This window comes from Felis catus, chromosome C1 (genome assembly GCF_018350175.1).
Source record: "Felis catus isolate Fca126 chromosome C1, F.catus_Fca126_mat1.0, whole genome shotgun sequence".
NCBI lineage: Eukaryota > Metazoa > Chordata > Mammalia > Carnivora > Felidae > Felis > Felis catus.
The window spans coordinates 106,270,234-106,289,160 of record NC_058375.1 but is presented as its reverse complement, the minus strand read 5'-3'; the positions used below and the strand labels follow the sequence as shown (position 1 = coordinate 106,289,160).

The following is an 18,927-nucleotide window of genomic DNA, read 5'->3' as shown; positions in this document are numbered from 1 at the left end:
ATAAAGGAAGGTCAGGAGGTGAAGGGGGTGGGCAGGCTGGGGAAACATACAGTGATCCAAGTAGGCCTCATTGAAAAGATGGCATTTAATCAAAGACTTAAAGGAAGTGAGGGAGTCAGCCAAGCCAGCATCTGGGGATAAGAGGATTCCGTGCCTACACAACAGTGGATGTAAAAGCCCTGAAGAGAGTGCCCGGTGTTTTCAAGAAACAGCAGGGAGGCTGCAGTGTAAGTTCTGAGGAAAGCAGGAGGTGAGGTCAGAGAGCTAATGGGCCAGATTTGGGAAAGCCTTGTAGACTACAGTGTGAGGGAAGTCACTGTGAAGTTTTGAGTAGAGGAGTGATATGATATTATCTATGTTTTTTAAAAGATCCTGACTGTTGTGTTGTAAATAAACTGGGGAGCATTAAAGGAGATTTGCCAAGAGACTAACTACTACAGTGATCCAGGAGAAAGATGGTGTCTTATTCCAGGCTGAAGCACTGAAGGTGGTGCGAAGTGGTTGGATTCTGGAAATCGTTTAAAGATAGAACCCACAGGATTTCCTGGAGCATGAGAGAAAGAAGTTGAGTCCAAGAACTGAAAGAAGTTTCCATCAACTGATATGGGTAAGGTTGCAAGGTGAGACAGTTTGAAGCAGGCTCTAGAGACGGGTTTAGTTTGGAGCATATTAACTTTGAAGTGTCCACTAGACACACAAGAAGAGGAGTAAGCAGCAGGCTATTCGAGCTGGGCGAAGTTAGGAGAAGTCTAGGATGGAGAACTTTGGAAGTCATCAAGACTGAAGGAGATCAAAGCGGGGGTGTATACTGAGAAGAGTAAAGATCCAAAGACTGTCCTAGGCGGCACCCTAAGAAGTTCGGAGAAAAGGAGAAACCAGGCAAGGAGACTGAAAACTGGTGAAGTAGGAAGAAAACAAAAACAAAACTGGTGTCCTGGAAGCTAAGCGAGGAAAGCGCAATTAGGAGGAGGGACAACGTTTACCGGTCAAACAAGTAAAACAACACGATGCTGAGAGCGCCCTTACACAATCTCCGCTGCCAAAACAGACCCTGCTCATCCCATCTAGATGGTCTTCTCTCGAGGGCTTGAGACTCTCGAACGGTCCAGACTCTACCACAGTTTCCTTTTTCTGTGGCTCATCTCCCTTGTGATTTTGAATTCTGCTTTAAACACGAGCTTAAATACCGCAGGTGTAAAGATTAAGGGTCAGCCTCCTCCCGGGGCTGCCATAGTTTTCCAGAGGATCCCATCCCTCCCCCACTTTTAGGCAGATCTGCAGTAAGCAAAAGGGAAAGCAGCGTCCCTCTTCCCTCAGCATCCGGTTATCACAGAATGCCAGAGCTGGAACCCTCAGAGCTGCCGCAGCTAAACCGAAGCCCCCATTTTAAAGCGAAGCCAAGAGGGACACGGTGCCTTTTCCAGCTCCCTCCATGATCTGCCAATAACTACGGGCGTCCCTGCCCCGAGAAGAAACAGTGAAGAGGGGATGAGGCAGCGCTGAAGCACGGAGCGTCGACCCAGACCCTGGCTGGGAGGCCGGTCAGACCCGGGCCGGGCCTGCCCCTCGGCTTCGCCGGCGGGAGCAGCGGCGGCTCAGGCGCGCCGCGGGCAGCCGCTGGGGCCTTTCCTGCGCCGGCGCCGGGGGCCTCCTCCGCTCTCCCTCGGCGCCGGGAACATGGCGGCGGCTGGGGCGTGGGTGCTGCTGCGAGGAGCCGTCCGGGAGCTGCTGCGGCTGCCGCTCGCGGGGGCCGCCCCCGGCCCGGAGCGCGGCTTCAGCCTCTCTCACAGTCGGGTGAGGCCCAGCTCTGAGCCGTGGCGGTCCTCGCCTCCGGCGGGGCTCTTTACGCCCGAGTATTGCTTCCGAGGGGTTCCGGCCTGAGGGTGGCGGGTTCACATTGTGCCGGCGCCCGAGGGCGCCAGGAGTTTCCCCGGGAGACTCGCTCACCCCCGCTCCCCGACTGCCAGGGCACGGTCATCGTGGAGCGCTGGTGGAAGGTACCGTTGGCTGGAGACGGCCGGAAGCCGCGCCTGCACCGGCGACACCGCGTCTACAAGCTGGTAGAGGACACGAAACACGGGCCCAAAGGCAACCTGGAGCTCATCCTCACCCAGTCGGTGGTAGGTAAGGCCCGGCAAAGGTATCTCCTACCTCAGGCTGGCCCCGTTTGGCGTCAGCTCTTTCCTGCCCTCCCCGTTTAGCTATTTCTCGCCGTTTGTAGAAATGATCTGCTCTGTATTTGAGGAGAGGAAGCCATAAAAAGTACTGTGATTGTGCCATTGGCCTCCTGCATAGAAAAAGGAACGCGAATGGGGCAACTGTGTAGAGGGGAAAGGAGGCCCAACAGCATGTGCTACAATGACTGAAACCCTGTGATGGGACAACTCTCACTTTGTACAGGGAATGTGAAACTTCTAAATCAGGCCGTAAAAAAACTAATTAGAAGTCCCTTAAGTGTTGTTCTTAGTGAGTATTAATATTTTTTCTAGGAGGAATAAGTACTGTGAGAGAATAAGAGGTGTGTCTTTGATCATCGCCTCTTTAGGAGGTCATCTGATCCAGTGTCTGTTCTCCTTGGCAGGACTTGGAGTCCGGGGTGACCTGGTCTCAGTGAAGAAACCTTTGGGCCGGAATCGACTGTTGCCTCAAGGTCTGGCTGTATATGCATCCCCTGAAAACAAGAAACTCTTTGAAGAGGAGAAATTGGTGAGCAGAGGGACTTGGAAGAATAAAACCTTAAGATTTCTTCTAGCAACTTCCTTCCCTTTGATATTTAACTTAAAAACGAAATAGGGGTTAGAAGAATAGGAATCCAGAAACCCAGCCTATGTCCAGCATAATAAGAGTTTGATATTTATCATGGACTCATTTTTCTTTTCATTTTTTTCACCTTTAACTTTCTTTTTCTAGCTGAGACAAGAAGGAAAATTAGAGAGGATCCAGACCAGGGCGGGTGAGATGGTGAGTAAAAACATGGAAAGTTCTTACTTATTTGTCACTTAAGGAGTTACCAGCCTCTTCCTGAGAGGCTCCTTGATTTCCTTGAAGTATCCTGATTGCAGACACAAGTGTAGGAGAAAGGGGAAATGCTTGGCTGCCAAAACTGGTTCTGAGACCTCCTGGGAGATCCTGACTTGTTGGGTGAAGTGCCCTAGCTTATTGAGTAAAGCCCCAACCCAGGTAGTAGGGGACCCATGGAAAAGTGTGAGATGAGGGCTCTGCCTCCATAGATGTTTACAGACAAGTCACAAAAAACATGAGACACATGAGAAAGTGATCAGTAACTTCAAGGCAGTAGATTAGAAGAATGACATGGACCAAAAAGGATTAGAGTGATGGAGAGGGCTTTTCTTCAGATGGGATTAGATTAGCCCCTGTGGGATTAGTAGGCTTTGGATAGGCCAGGAGGGTGGGAAAGGTATTCTTAAGGAAGAAAAAGTGTATGTAGATAATTAAGGCATGCTTTAACATAAAAGGTAGACCAGTCTAGGTAGACTAGTCCAATAACAGAGGACTCATATAGGATAATACTTATGGCTGTAAAGGGAGTTGGGGTGAGATTTGTAAAACATTTTGAATCCTCAGCTGATGAATTTATATTTCATTCTATAAGCAGAAAGGATAGAGGTGGGACTGAAGGGCCAGAAGTATTGGGTTAAAATGGTCTACGAAAGCCATTCTATCCTGGGGTGTATCAGTGGTCCCCATTGATAAGTCTAACTTTGACATGGCCTGTTTCTCCTTGCTTAGGAACAACCAGGAATAGGTGACATTCTCCTTCTTTGTACAGAATCAGCCTTGAGGCAGTAGAAATATTCGCTTTCCTATTCATCTTCTCACCTGTATGTTTGTGAGGCAGACATTGTGCCTCTTTCCTGAATTCAGACCTTGTGCCTTTTGCTAACATGTTTCTTCTCCTTTGATTCCAACTCTAACCTAGCCCCTGTTTATATTTCCTATCAGACAGTGACGTTTCTCAAAAGCTGTCACCTGGAGGTGGGGATGAAAAACAACGTCAAATGGGAACTAAACCCTGAAATAGTTGCCCGCCATTTCTTCAAAAATGTGAGTGTTCCCAAGCACCAAGCACCACTGTCCCTCTGAGGGCAGAAGCTACCCCTGGGAAGGAGGCTCAGGATCGATCCCTTCGTTAGGAAAGGGTGTGATCGTCCAGCTGGAGTTAGGGAAAGTGTTCTTGGTTGCAGGGTTGAGGAAGGGAAATGACTAAAGAGTAAGGGTGGTCAAAATTTGAAGACTGATAGGAAAAGATGGTGGCATCATTTATTTCCTCTCTAGGAAAAACGTGGGAAATGTGACCCACTGTAGAGTTTCTACTCTTGTGTGGAGGAAGTGATTTTGGTCTCAATCCCTGTTTCTCTTTGGTGGATCCTCCTCCCTTTCTGAGAAATTGGGACTGAGTTTCTCTGCCACTATCTGTGGAGGGTAAACATGGTATCAGCCAGGGTAAACTCAGTTTTATTCATTCCTGTACAGGAAATTCCAGAACCTTCTTTGAGGTTGCCTAGAGTTACATCAACATAAACAGAGCTCCTTTTGGCTTTGACTTTTTTGCAGCTTGGTGTTGTGGTCGCCCCGCATGCATTAAAGTTACCAGAAGAACCCATTACACAGTGGGGCAAGTACTGGTGTGAGGTGACGGTGAGTATTTCACGTCCTGTCTCCTTTTTTTGGCTGGGTAAAAAGCTTGGTATTAGCTCTTATCTGCCCAACTAACCTCTGAGGATTCCTTTGGTTTTGTGTACAGGTAAATGGACTTGACACTGTGAGGGTACCTATGTCTGTGGTGAACTTTGAGAGGCCCAAGACCAAAAGATACAAGTACTGGTTAGCCCAACAAGCTGCCAAGGGAATGGCCCCCACCAGCTCCCAGACTTTCTGAATCTACTGTCCCTCAAAATCAGACGAGCAGAATCAGGGGCTCCTGGAGGGCACAGTCAGTTGAGCATCTGACTTTAGTTCAGGTTATGGCCTCTCGGTTGGTGAGTTCGAGCCCCACATTGAGCTCTGTGCTGTCGGTGCAGAGCCTGCTTTGGATCCTCTGTCCTCCTCTCTCCCTGCCCCTCCCCCACTCACACTCTCTCCCCAAAATGAATAAGCAAAAAAGAAGAGCCGAATCAGGAGCAGTGGAGCAACGATGGGCCATCACCCTGATCAACTCCCAGCTCTGACGAAATAGTGGAATTTTACAGAGCATATGGAGACAACAGCCGAAACTGCATATACACGTTGAATCCTCCGTATTTTCCACCTCTGTCTTGGACTGTTACCACATCTGGCCTTACTGGGGTAGTCCTGCTCAAGGAGTACCAGGCTGTAGATTTGATAAGCTGAATATTAACAGATGGAAACAGTCTGGATCTTATTTAGCCTGAAATTCACTGGAACAAATGGAAGAGCTAGTCACTGTCTCCGTCACTAGGCTCATTCTCATACAAATTGAACATTTGTATCTCAAGAGGAAATAAAGAGATTGTGTTTTTACTTATTTTTTAGTTTATTACAGTCTTTACAGTTAATTTTATGCAGTTATGATTTAGTACTGCACCTTTATGTCTATTTACATTTCTCTCAAGCAAATGGCACCATGTATGGTCTTTACGTGTGTGCGTAAGTTTTGATAAATTTTACCTTTTTAATTTTTAGGTTTTTTTAATGTATAGTTGACAACACCGTGTTACATCCTCAGGTGTACAGCGTAGTGATTGGATAATTCTATACATTATGCTGTATAGCTACCGTTTGTCACCATGCAGTGCTATTACAAAACCATTGACTAGAGAGATTGTGTTCTTAGATGCTGTTTACTGGGCATGAGTAGACTGGGGGCAGAACTTCCAAGTAGGTTGTACTCTTGAGCTACTGGGGTTTGGTGCTAAAAAGGAAGGGAAAATAAAATTCATTTATAGGCTATATCCCGTGGGTGCTATGGGCAAATTACTTAACAAGCTGATATGTCTTAGGTCTTAAAAGTCATTTTTGTTAGGTATATTTATAAAGCTATACATATGAATAAGCACTTTTCTAAAGGGATCCAAATAAGGCCTAAGGGTAATTGTTGGAGAAAATGAAGCTGCAATGAAAAAAGCTTAAAAAGGGAACTTACTTTGTTTCTGTAACCCTGAAATTTTGAAAAAGATGGCATCTTGGTTTCCAGAGCAAGGTTAAGATATAGGGCTAGTCATTGGGTAATTATGGAACAGGTATCTTGATAGGAGATAAGGGAAGTAGATAATTCTGCCTAAGTTCAAGGTCTACGAGTAGAAAAATCCAACTGCTGACAAATGGATTGTGCTAGTCACTCCAATACAATGTGAGGTCACACAATTTATGACTCTTTGCTGTCTTTATCAGAAGCTCAGAGAGACTAGTTTCTAACCTAATGTTTGAGCTCACCTACCACTATGAGTCCGTTAAGCACTTTGATTCACATGAGGCCATCCCAACTGATAGAAGTCTATCATCAGTTGCGCTGAAAACTAGCCAGCCACACACTAGCCAGCAGACTCCATAACTCAAGGTGTTGAAACTTACGACTGATGTTTGAAATCTGCCATTTCAGTGATCTTCATCCCTACTGTAACTGGTGAAAAGCTCATTTAACACATCTTTCCACACCACCATGTCCCCATCAGAACATCTCTGAAATTGCCTGAGCAACAACCACAACATTCCACACAGCTCGTCTCCAAAGTGTTTAAATATTTGTCATAGTGTAAGTTCCTGGCGAAACAGACTGAATTGGAAATTTGTGTGCAGGAAGTTTATGATGAAGCGATCTTAGACTGGGTTGACACCTTCGGGGGAGTACAGGAAGCAGGATTCGGTAGAGGAGGAGGTTAAGCTGGTCTCAACAAAGACCTCCGTCAGTCCCTCTCACTCAAGCTAGGATGGCTGTGTGGAAATGTGTACTCTATTGAGGCAAGTGGCCACATACGTACCCCCACATTGGCTAAAAAGGGGCCATGTCCTTGGCTGAGGTGTCTGACTTCCGAAAAAGGCAGCTCCCAAGGGGACTCAGAAGAGCACCGTCCGCATTCTCAGCAGCTTGGGAAATGAGTGCTTCAGTCCTGAAGCGGGGAATCTGGGCAGCACACTAGGTCTTCACTATAGTCCACCTTTCGTGCTGTTCGGATCCATTGTTTCTTGAGTTCTAGAGTGATCCCTTCAGGATTTGATGGGCCTCTTTTCCTGGGAAAACTGGTTAACAGAGGAAGGTCTGAGACAGGCCGTAGCCCCTGCTGCTGTAACTTACCCTGTCTGCACTGGTACTCATCTCCCTTCTCTACTCCCCATCTAGATTCCTACCCACACCCCCTCAACTTGTACTTCTGGTCCAAATAGGTTACCTGATAAGGTACCTGGTCATTATGCCCTTGCAGGCCATGACTGCATCTGTCCATTATCAGAATTGATACATGTGTCAGAACAGTATTTCCAAGTGTGGAATATGCTGTCTGTAGACCCCAGTGAGGTTTGTCAGGCACTGTGTTCCCTTCTTGGGAGTGAGATGTGAGAAGTAAAATTTCTCCTTTACTTTGGAGGGAACATCCTGGCATGGTCCAGACCACTGGACCTCTAAAAACATTACTGGGTATTTGCAGTTTTATGTACCACTACTTGAAGGATGTTTATCCTATCAAGGCTTCTAGTGCACTTGCCATTTCTTGCTCATCCTGTACAATTACCATGATGTCATCAATGAAGTAACGTGATGATCTGTGGAATGTCCATATGGTCCAGGACATATTATGACAGGGTGGGAGGTTTTACATGGTCCAGGTGCAAGACTATTCCTGCTCATCCCAGTAGTGAAAGTACTTTTTATGGTCCTTTCTTACAGAGATGGAAAAGAATATATTGCTCAGATTAATGGCCACCTATCATGTACCTGCGGCTGTGTTAATCTCTAGCAAAGACACCACATTTAGCATTTAGCACAGCAGATACAATTGAAATGATTGAGATCTTCCAAGAACTTTCTGATTTTACCAGGGACCAGACTAGTGAATTAAATAGTGTTTTAATGGGCCCACCATCCCTGCATCCTTTAGATCTGCAAGAGGGCCACTACTATGGTAGTTTTTATTATCTTGGCCTGAGATGGTAGCAGCAACTTCAGGAGCTTCGTGCTGGCCTTTCTAACCCTATCATGGTTAGTGTAGTTCTGCCAACTATCAAATATATCCATCTCAGTTACCCATTAAGGACCAGTGAAATGACCGCTGGGTGGATCTACGAACCCAGTAGGACCACTGAGAGCTAGACCTGGGTCTGGAATACATTTGTCACCCCATCCCCATACACTGCCACTCTACCAGGAGGCCATGATGATGCTTCAGATCCATGGACATCAGGATCAGATAAGACCCTGTATACAACAGTTTCTCAAATGGTTGTGCCTCTTTCTCCAGCATGTATTAAGCGAATGGTCGTGAGTCCTTATAGGACCAGGGGAATTATTACCTTGAATGAAGTAATGTGATGATCTGTGGAATGTCCATATGGTCCAGGACATATTATGCTGGACCTGCAAGAGGGTCATGCTGTTCTAGGGGCCTAGCCTCTTACATCAGTTGTTTCCAGCTGAAAAACTGGTTCGGGAAGACTTCTACTTCCACCGACAGAAATCACCTTCCCATTATAAACAACTAAAAAACCAGACAAAATTATAAAAAATGTTTATGGATATTGAAAAGCAAGTAGTACAGAACTTCGTAAAATGAAAAAAGGGAAATAAATGAGATGAGCCCTATGATAGCCTCAGTTTACTGAGAGTTGTGCCCAACTCTTTTTTTTTTTTTTTTGACAAAGATACCAAAACAATTCAATGGAGGAAAGACAGCCTTTTCAACAAATGCTAGAGCAATAGGCACAAAATAAAACTTAACCTACATCTAACACCTTATACAAAAATTAACTCAGAATGGCCACGAACCTAGAGATAGTTTCCTGCACTGTGCTGTAGGGAGCATTGCAGAGGGGGGAATCTCAAAGCCAGAGATTAGAGCTGGTGGAGGAGGGTCATGAAGTCCCACCTCCCCTTCCCATGCCAAAGCAGTTCACAGAAAGTTAAAACAGAAGTTTAAATTTTGATTCAATCTCATAACACAAAAATATCTAGGTTCCAATAAAAAGTCATCATGGGTTGCCTGACTGGCTGTCAGAAGAGCACACGACTCTTGATCTTGGGGTGGTGAGTTCAAACCCCATGTTGGGTGTAGAGGTTACTTAAAAAAATAAAGTTTTGAGGCACCTGGGTGGCTCAGTCGGTTGGGCATCCTACTTCGGCTCAGATCATATCACAGTTTGTGGGTTCGAGCCCCACATCAGGCTCTGTGCTGACAGCTCAGAGCCTGGATCCTGCTTTGGATTGTGTGTCTCCCTCTTTCTCTCTGCCCCTTCCCTGCTTGTGCGCTCTCTCTCTCTCTCTCTCAAATATAAATAAACATTAAAATAAATAAAGTCATTATATATGGGGAGGGGGTCTCTCATCATACCAAGAACCAAGAAGATCTCAAACTGAATGAAAAAAGACAATCAATAGGTGCCAATACTGAAATGACAACACAGCAGGGCCTAATCAACATTTATAGAACACTCCACCCAACAGCAGCGGAATAGACCTTTATTATGCTCCAGCAGAACATATACCAAGATAGACCGTAACCTGGACCATAAGACAAATATCAACTGATTTAAAAATGGAGTCATACAGAACATGTTCTCTGATGACCATGGACATAAGATAGAAACCAACAGTAGAAAGAAAGGAGGAAAATCTTATAATACTTCAAAGCTAAATGCACTTCTAAATAATTCATGGGTCAATAAGGAATTCTCAAGGGAAATAAATTTTATTTTATTTTTTTTAATTTTTTTTTCAACGTTTTTATTTATTTTGGGGACAGAAAGAGACAGAGCATGAACGGGGGAGGGGCAGAGAGAGAGGGAGACACAGAATCAGAAACAGGCTCCAGGCTCTGAGCCATCAGCCCAGAGCCCGACGCGGGGCTCGAACTCACGGACCGCGAGATCGTGACCTGGCTGAAGTCGGACGCTTAACCGACTGCGCCACCCAGGCGCCCCAAGGGAAATAAATTTTAAATACATTGAACTGAATAAAAATGAAAACATACCAAACATTGTTGCACACAGCTAAAGCAGTGCTGAGGAAAAATCAAAGCACTAAATGCATACATTTTATCTAAAGTCCCACCTCAAGAACTTAGAAAAAGAAGACCAAAGTAAACTCAAAACAAGCATGAGCAAGGAAATAACAAAAAAAATAAGGAACAGAAAGCAAAGGAATTTATAAAAGAAAAAAAGAGAAAATCAATGAAAGAGCTAGTTCTTTGAAAAACACCAATAAAATCGACAAACCACTAGCAAGACTGACTAAAAAAAGACACAAACTACAAATATCAGGAATGAAACAGCATATCACTAGAAACTTCACAAATATCAAAAAATGACAAGGGAACACTATAAACTCTACATTCATAAATTTGACAAAATGGACCAAATCCTTCGAAAAGCACAAACTACCACAACTGACCCAGGGTGAAACAGATCGTTTGAATAGCCCTATAACAATTAAGGAGAATTAATTCATAATTTAAAGATCCGCCCCCCATGTCCCCCCAAAAAGCTCTCAGGTCCAGATGGTTTCTCTGGAGAATTCTACCAGATGTTTAAAGAGGAAGTAACACTAACTTTGTATGATTTCTTCCACAAAATAGGAGGGAATATTTCCCAATTCCTAGTATTACCATGAAAACAAACAAAACAATAGTACAAAAGAAAGTACAGGCCAATATCTCTCATGAATATAACTGCAAAACTCCTTAACAAAGTATCAGCACATAGATTGTATCAAATTGTGGTAAGATTTATATACCATGCTCAACTGGGGTTTATTCCAGGGATGCAAATGTGGCTCAATATTCAAAAGTCAATCTGTGTAATCTACCACAGTAACCCTCCAAAGAAGAAAATTACATGATCATCAATTGATGGAGAGGAATCATTTGGTAAAAGTCTGCACCCATTCATGATTAAAAATATATATATTCTCAGAAAAATGGGAGTATGGGGAAACTTCTTCAACTTGACAAAAGCACCTACAAAACGTCTACAGTTAATATTATACTTAATGGTGAAAGTCTGAGCACTTTTCTCCTAAGATCAGGAAAAAGGCAAGTATATCTGTTCTCACTCCTCTTCAACATACTGCTAGTAGTTCTAGACAGTGCAATAAGGCAAGACAAGGAACTAAAAAGCATACAGATGAAAAAAGAAAACTGTCCCCATTTACTGATGACATGATTGTCTATGTAGAAAATCTTACAAAAAAGGAATCTACAAAAAAACTCCTAAAAATAAATTCACACACACACACACACACACACACACACACACACACACTCATGTGGACACCAAAATTAAAAATACAATACACTTTAAAATTGTTCAAAAATACATAGGTATAAATCTAACAAAACATACGAGATATATATGGTAAAAACTACATGATGTCGATGAAAAAATCAAAGATCTAAATAAATGGAGAGACATATTGTGTTCATGGATCAAAAGACTTGACATAGTAAAGATGTCACTTCTTCCCTATACTGATATGCAGGTTTAATGTAATTATTACCAAAATCCCAATTTTTTTTTTTGTAAACATATACAAGATTGTCCTAAAGTTTATGTGGAAGGCAAAGGAACTAGCATAACTTAAAGAATTTTGAAAAAGAAGAATAAAGTGTGAGAAATCAGTCTACCCAAATTTTAGATTTATTATATAGCTATAATAATGCTGGGTATCCCTGTAGGTGGAGAGATAAACACATAGATCAATGGAACAGAATACAGATCCCAGAAACAGACTCACAAATGTGCCCAACTTTTTTTTTTTTTTGACAAAGATACCAAAACAATAAAATGGAGGAAAGACAACCTTTTCAACAAAGCTAGAGCAATAGGCACAAAATAAAACTTAACCTACATCTAACACCCTATACAAAATTTAACTCAGAATGGCCACAGACCTAAATATAAATTAAAACTATAAAACTTTTTTTAAAAAAAAATAGATAATCTTCAAGATCTATGAATAGACAAATAGTTCTTTTTTTTTTTTTTTTTTAAGATTTTTATTTCTAAGTAATCTCTACACCCAATGCAGGGCTCAAACTTACAATGCTGAGATCAAGAGCTGCATGGTCTACCGACTGAGCAGCCCGGCACCCCAAAGAGTTCTTACATTTGATGCCAAATGATCCATAAGAGGGAAAATCAAGAAGTGGACCTCATTAAAATTTAAATATGTTCTTGGAAAGCCCATGTGAAGAGGATGAAAAGACAAGCTACTGGGACACAATATTTGCAAATCATGGATCTAACAAAGGAGCAGTATCTTGAATGTAAAAAGAACTCTCAAACTCAAAGTGAAAAAAATTACAAACAATCTGACCAGAAAATGGGCAAAAGACCTGAACATGTTTTATCAAAAAGGGTATATAGAGGGAAAACAAGCACATGAAAAGATATTCAACATAATTAGTCATGAGAGAAATGCAAATTAAAACCACAAATGAGATCTTACTATACACCTATCAAAATGGCTAAAATTAGGGGTGCCTCAGTCAGTTAAGCATCCAGGTTTGGCTCAGGTCATAATCTCATGATTCTGGGTTTGAGCCCTGCCTCGGGCTCTGTGCTGACAGCTCAGAGCCTGGAGCCTGCTTCAGATTCTATGTCTTCTTCTCTCTCTGCCCCTCCCCTGCTCACGCTCTGCCTCTCTCTGTCTCTCAAAAATGAATAAAACATTTTTAAAAAAATTTTAATGGCTAAAATTAAAAACTGATAACACCAAATGCTGGTGAGGATTCAGAGAAACTGGTCAGATGTTCCTGGTAGGAATGCAGGATGTGATAGCCTTTGGAGAAGGCTTTGGCAATTCCTTACAAAGTTACACATGCCCTTACCATTTAATTTAGGAGCCCTGTTCCCAGGCATTTACTAAAGAGAAATGAAAAATTACTAATGATATATTAATGTTCATAGGAACTTTATGACCCCAAATGGAAACATGGCCATCAGCATTACATAAACAATGGAATACTGCTCATCAAGGTAAAGGAACTAATGATACACACCGCACTGATAAATCTAAAAATACACTATGTGAGGGGCACCTGGGTGGCTGGGTCAGTCAAGTGTCCGACTCGTGGTTTCACCTCAGGTCACCATCTCCCAATTTTGTGAGTTCGAGCCCCACTCGCACTATGTCTCTCTCAAACTAAATAAATTAAAAATAAATATATAAAGATACACTATGTGAAAGAAGACAAACACAAAGGACTACATGCTATATGATTCCATTCACGCAAAACTCTTGTGACAAAGTATCAGCGGTGGCTAGGAGCCAGACTTTGGATGGGGATTGGACTGCAAAGGGGCATGAGCAGTGGTGGGCTAGTAAATGTTTAACAACCTGCTTTCAGTGGGAAGGAAGCCCTGGTTTGTAGCATTTGCCAATTTCTGTGGTGTAAATACCCCTTCCACTGACAATTTCATGTATCCAGTGTGATGTCATTGAACACTGCGTATGCAAGAGGTGCTAGCTAACAATCAGATCTCATTAGATGTTATAAGTTGGCTCTTCTAGTACCTCACTGGGCATAAGGGAATGTTGTGGGATGATGGAAATGTTACCTATCTTGTGGTGATGGTTAATTTGAAAAACTTACTAAAATGTACGTTTTAAATTGGTGAGTTTTAATGTAAATAAATTATACTTCAATAAAAAAAACTTTTAATGTTTATTTTGAGAGAGAGAGAGAGAAAGAGAGAGAACAAGTGGGCAGAGAGGGAGAGAGAGAAAGACAGAATCTGAAGCAGGCTCCAGACTCTGAGCTGTCAGCGCAGAGCCCAACGAAGAGCTCGAACCCACAAACCATGAGATCATGATCTGAGCCGAAGTCGGACGTTTAACTGACTGAGCCACCCAGGCACCCCAATAAAGGATGATTTTTTAAAGCTGGCTCAGGTGTAGAAACAGGAAGGAACTATAAGGTTTTCTCTTTTAATGAATTGTAACTTTTTATCAGGTGGCTGTCCTCAGCCTCCTGATCGTCCATCCTTGATTTCTTTTTATGGTACAGATTGGGCAATAATAGCCTTGTTGAGAGGTGCCTGGGTGGCTCAGTCGGTTAAGTGTCCAACTTTGGCTCAGGTGATGACCTCACAGTTCGTGAGTTCGAGCCCCGTGTCTCTGTGCTGACAGCTCGGAGCCTGGAGCCTGCTTCAGATTCTGTGTCTCCCTCTCTCTCTGCCCCTCCGCCACTTGCTCTATCTCTCTCTCTCAAAAATAAACATTAAAAAAAAAATAGCCTTGTTGAGTGCCATCTATCTCGTTCCTAGGAAAGCCATGTTCTGTGAATCATCTCCAGCAATCTGCCAATCAGATTCAGACTCTGGATGCCTGTCCAACCTTCCCGCCCAGTGCAGTAATTCAGTTACTTTGATTCCAACAGTTAGGCACCCACCACCTGCCTGTTCCAGTGCCCTGCCATTCCCACTGCTACCAGTGAGCCCAGTTCTGTGACAGTTCAGCACTAGCCTTTAGGGCGAGGCCATCACTGAGCTTCTCAATGAAACTGGTGCCTGTCTCACCAGGACATTCTTCATCGCTTCAGTAGATGGACTACCCTTGGGCCCTCTCATGGAACATAATCATTTGGTGACTTTTCTGGCTTTACTTAGCATATTTACTCTAAGATGCCCACGATTTTTGGCCCTTTGATGTTTTCTTCCACCATCTACCATGACTGTTCTGGCATTTTTGTAAAATTTTTTATTATTTATTTTTGAGAGAGAGAGAGAGAGAGAGAGAGAGAGAGAGAGAGAGAGACAGAGCATGAACAGGGGAGGGGCAGAGCCAGGGGGAGACACAGAATCTGAAGCAGGCTCCAGGCTCTGAGCTGTCAGCACAGAGCCCGACACGGGGCTCGAACTCACAAACTGAGATCATGACCTGAGCCAAAGTCAGATGCTTAACTGACTGAGCCACCCAGGCACCCTGTTCTGGCATTTCTGCTTCACTTAATGTGGGCCATGGCTTCCTCTGACTTTCTAAGAGGCACCTTATCCGAGTATTAGCAACATCTCTTGGGGGCCTTGTTAGAGCATTAAGTCCTGTATCACAGGAAGTTACTTCCATATCCATCTTCCTTATCAAACTTTATATCCCACCCTCCTTGATCCAATACTTCATAACCCAGCCCAACACATCTTCAACCATCTGCAGCCAGTACATGCTGGCCAGGCCCACTGGTGTCTGCAGGGCAGTCTTCCATGAGGGGGCACCCAGCTGGGTAAGGGAGGAGGGATGGCCTCTGACAGGAAGAAGTAGGTACTTTCGCAGGCCAGAGGGATGCAGGAGAATGGGGGATTCAGGATGTTCAAAAGCATCGACCCAGATGTCCCAGTCCGTGTCTCCTTCCAAACAGACCTGCCAGAGTTAAGAATTCAAACTTCTCGGGAGCTCTCCTACTCTCATAATTAAATCTTGGAGCTTATTCTCAGGGTCCTGAAGATGCAGGAGGTAAAAGTCTCTTTATAAGTTGCCAAGGAGGGCCTCAGGCTTTACAGTCGGCCTTTAGCTGGTGATTAATTACCCTCAGCCCTTCATCACCTTTTCCCCGAGGTATCAAGAGCCTCCAGCAGAGCAGCCGCCCAATCCCACGGTCTTTATAACTTCTCAGACACAGTGTATTTCACCCACCGATGCGTTGCCTTTCCCCAGGATCCCATCCTACTTCACGGCCAGTGAGGGTTTCAACAATTGCACTGATCCAGTGTGCGGGGGCCACGCATGCTCTACCTACCACCGGGGATGGGGGGCCTCACTGCCAGCTGGCCAACAGGTGATTCCGCTTTGAAATCCTTTGAAATCCCCATTTGTTTTCCCATAGTGCGAGGCTGCGTCAGGTGTGCCCACTGCTGCGTCCGGTCGTGTGGCGCTGCTCCAGCTTCCTGATCAAGAGGAAGAAGAAGACACCCAGCACCCAGCCAGATAACCGAAGGCTCACAACTCCTTCTGCTACAACAGGCTTGTTTCACCGCAAGACTGTGGGCATGGGTGGGCACGGGTGGGCACCGAGCTGCTGACCAAAGGCATGGTGCAGTGGTGGTCAGGAAGCAGAGATCCGGCCAGCGAAACCCCGCCACCTCCTGCATGAGGACTGCTGTCAACAAGAATGCCCGGGCCACCCTCAGTAGCACCAGGCACACGACCCGCAAGAGCAAGTACCGCCCAGATGTGCACATGGCTGCCAGAAGCCTGTGCCGGTGAAGAGGGAGCCGCCCCCACCAAGAGCTCCTGAGCACCTGCCCCCACCTCGAAAGCAATAAAGATGTCAACCACACCAATCTATCAGTAAAATATAAAAAATAAAACAAAATCACAGTTTAGATTCAGCTCTCCTTGGTAGTCTTGGCACCGATTCTTGGCAGGTTGAGTTTCCGGGCAAACACACTTTGAGACCGAAATCTGAGTAAAGGGTGCCACTGGCTGGCTCAGTCAGTGGAGGGTGAGACTCTCCATCTCAGGGTTGTGAGTTCCAGCCCCATGCTGGGTGTAGAGATTACTTAAAAACAATAAATAAAATGTGTTTTGTTTTGTTTTTTAAAGAAATCTGAGTAAAGGCTTATGAAGCTTGTGTTGGTATCAGTACCACCTGTGAGAGCGAGAAGGCCACAGAATTGGACACAGGAACTCTGGAGCTCTTGTGACCCTTCAGAGTTTTCCCCGCAGCGGCAAGAGAATCAGACCTCTATCCTCCCACACTGACCAACCACTACAGGCTGTCTCAGGAGGGGGTGTGGACTTGGATGATTTTTCAATGGAGGGCAATCCCTAGATGGGTCTCAGCTGAGAACTGTTAGCCACCAAAATTCCCAGCAGCATGGACAGGAGGGGGCACAGGGGTGAGTGTGTCAGTCCTGAAGAGGGGTGTCCGGATGGATGGCACAGCATAGCATCCACTACAGCACCTTTAAGCACCGAGGACAGCCACAGACAACTTCTCTTCCCTCCTAGGTGGTCTGGGGTGGGCAGGCAGGGCCATCAGCTGAGGGAAAAAAATCAGAAAGTGGCATAGTCCAAAACCAAACAATGTGTTTGGATTGTATAGATGAGTCCTAACACCACTATGACCTCTTCAGTACATGTGATCAAGAATACACTGGGCAGCTCACCTTCCTAGAGGCGGGGGACTTCCCTTCTTTACACTCAGTAGATGTTCCCATATCTCGTTCAAGACGAAGTGCAGAACAGTGAATTCACGAAACTCATGGAGCCGGAAATGGTTTTGAGTGAGATATAGCTAGCACTCAATGTTAGCCGAAGGGATGACTGGATTTTGTCCTCACCTACAGTTAGAAGGCTGGTTAACTACCCAGAGGTATAACACTTCCGTGTTCCTGAACTGTCATGTAGCCGTGCTTTGTTCTCCCAGCTAAATAATTCTAGGTTTATTTTTTCTAGCATGAAATACTGGAATCACATTAGATGGGAAATCAGGGGGTTGCCAGCCCCTCTGCCACTCATCAGTGGGCAAGTTTCTTCATCTGTCACTAAGATCGGACTTGTGGATCTAAGGCAACTTCCACTTGGAGAAGGTCTACAATTCAGTCCTCTTTGGCATTTGGTTTTCTTTTCTCTAGTCATGAAGTGTGGAAATGAATCACAGTAATCAACTGAGCCTCATTCCATCAGATTCTGTTTTCAGGTACTTGTTAATTGGACAATGAAGCCACCCTACAGCTATCAGACACCTACTAGCATTTTGTTCTCCCCACCCCCAGAGATCTTCACGTCTCTGTACTTCTTTGAGGGCTCTGTGTTGTCACTTCTCCACCCTGATGACGCAAGAATAGGGTACGTTGTGAAGTCCTGCTTCTGAAGGATCTCCGATTCCAGTCCCCCTGGGGCCTGTGAGAGATGGGGTCAGAAGTGTGATTACTGAAGCACTGTGTTGGGCCCGGAAGAAGCTTTCTTGAGAAAGCTCTACATCATCAGTCTCACAGTAAATAGTCCTAAACTCCAACATGTTAACTTGCATTTAGTTTACTCCCTTTCTTCACCAGGGCACCCACTGTGACCTGTCCTCGGTAACCAATCCTGGCCCTGGAGAGAGAATGCACTGAGTTCTGCTCCTTCGTTGAAATAATACCACGGGCCAGACATGGGTATGGGTGCCTGGGTGCGTAATGACAGCCCTCACAACAAATCCACAAGGGAATGTTATTCCCCTTGAGAGATGAAGAAACTCAGCAACCCAAGGGAACGAAAAGGGCTCGTTTAAGAACGCTGAGGGCCTGGGTGCCTGAGTTGGTTAAGCATCCAACTCTGGACTTGGGCTCAGCTTCTCTCGGTTCATGAGTTTGGGCCCTCCATCAGACTCTGCACTCAGAGTGCAGAGCCTGCCTGGGATTCCCTCGCTCTCTGTCCCTCCCCCACTCACACACTCTCTCAAAATAAGTAAAAATAAATAAACTTAAAAAAAAAGAACACTGAGAGTCTATTGTTTTTCAACAAGCATTTAGGGAGAGGCAATGGTACATAAGGCACATTTGGTTCTTTTGGATCAAAGCTGAATTTTCCCAAGGATGTCCATAGGCACAGGCCGACCTGCTCCCAGGGAGATGTTTTTGTGCATCGAATATTAGCATCCCTAGAGTTCGGTCATGTCAGTGATGCTCAAACGTAACATCTAGTAGCATGCCCCTCTGTGAAAAGCAAGGCCCTGACAGACTGTGTTAAACACAGACATAAAAGTGAGGCAAGACTTCAGCAAGAACTTCCTTTGGAGGAAATGAGAACTGCTCTTCAGA

At 44.7% G+C, this 18,927-nt stretch overlaps 1 protein-coding gene and 1 long non-coding RNA gene across 5 annotated transcripts; one reads left to right on the top strand and one right to left on the bottom strand.

The window, feature by feature from the left end:
- Window positions 1-1,010: 1,010 nt before the first annotated feature.
- MRPL9 (mitochondrial ribosomal protein L9) lies at window positions 1,011-16,493 on the top strand. Of its 3 annotated transcripts, none has more exons than XM_023259173.2 (7): window positions 1,011-1,794; window positions 1,968-2,124; window positions 2,582-2,706; window positions 2,911-2,961; window positions 3,964-4,065; window positions 4,576-4,659; window positions 16,005-16,493. In XM_023259173.2, the coding sequence occupies exons 1-7, from the start codon at window positions 1,678-1,680 to the stop codon at window positions 16,107-16,109; spliced, it is 741 nt and encodes a 246-aa protein (XP_023114941.1). In that variant the 5' UTR covers window positions 1,011-1,677; the 3' UTR covers window positions 16,110-16,493. The 3 variants fall into 3 exon arrangements, with proteins under 3 accessions (XP_023114941.1, XP_019693415.1, XP_006935214.1); XM_019837856.3 differs by lacking the exon at window positions 16,005-16,493 and adding an exon at window positions 4,743-4,827 and having other exon boundaries at window positions 1,625-1,794; XM_006935152.5 differs by lacking the exon at window positions 16,005-16,493 and adding an exon at window positions 4,766-5,506 and having other exon boundaries at window positions 1,633-1,794.
- On the bottom strand, window positions 5,804-9,170 carry LOC109502608. Of its 2 annotated transcripts, none has more exons than XR_006583051.1 (2): window positions 6,125-9,170; window positions 5,804-5,893 (listed from the first exon to the last, which is right to left on the bottom strand). It is a non-coding gene; the product is annotated as an uncharacterized LOC109502608 (long non-coding RNA). The 2 variants fall into 2 exon arrangements; XR_002161324.3 differs by having other exon boundaries at window positions 6,960-9,170.
- Window positions 16,494-18,927: the final 2,434 nt, after the last annotated feature.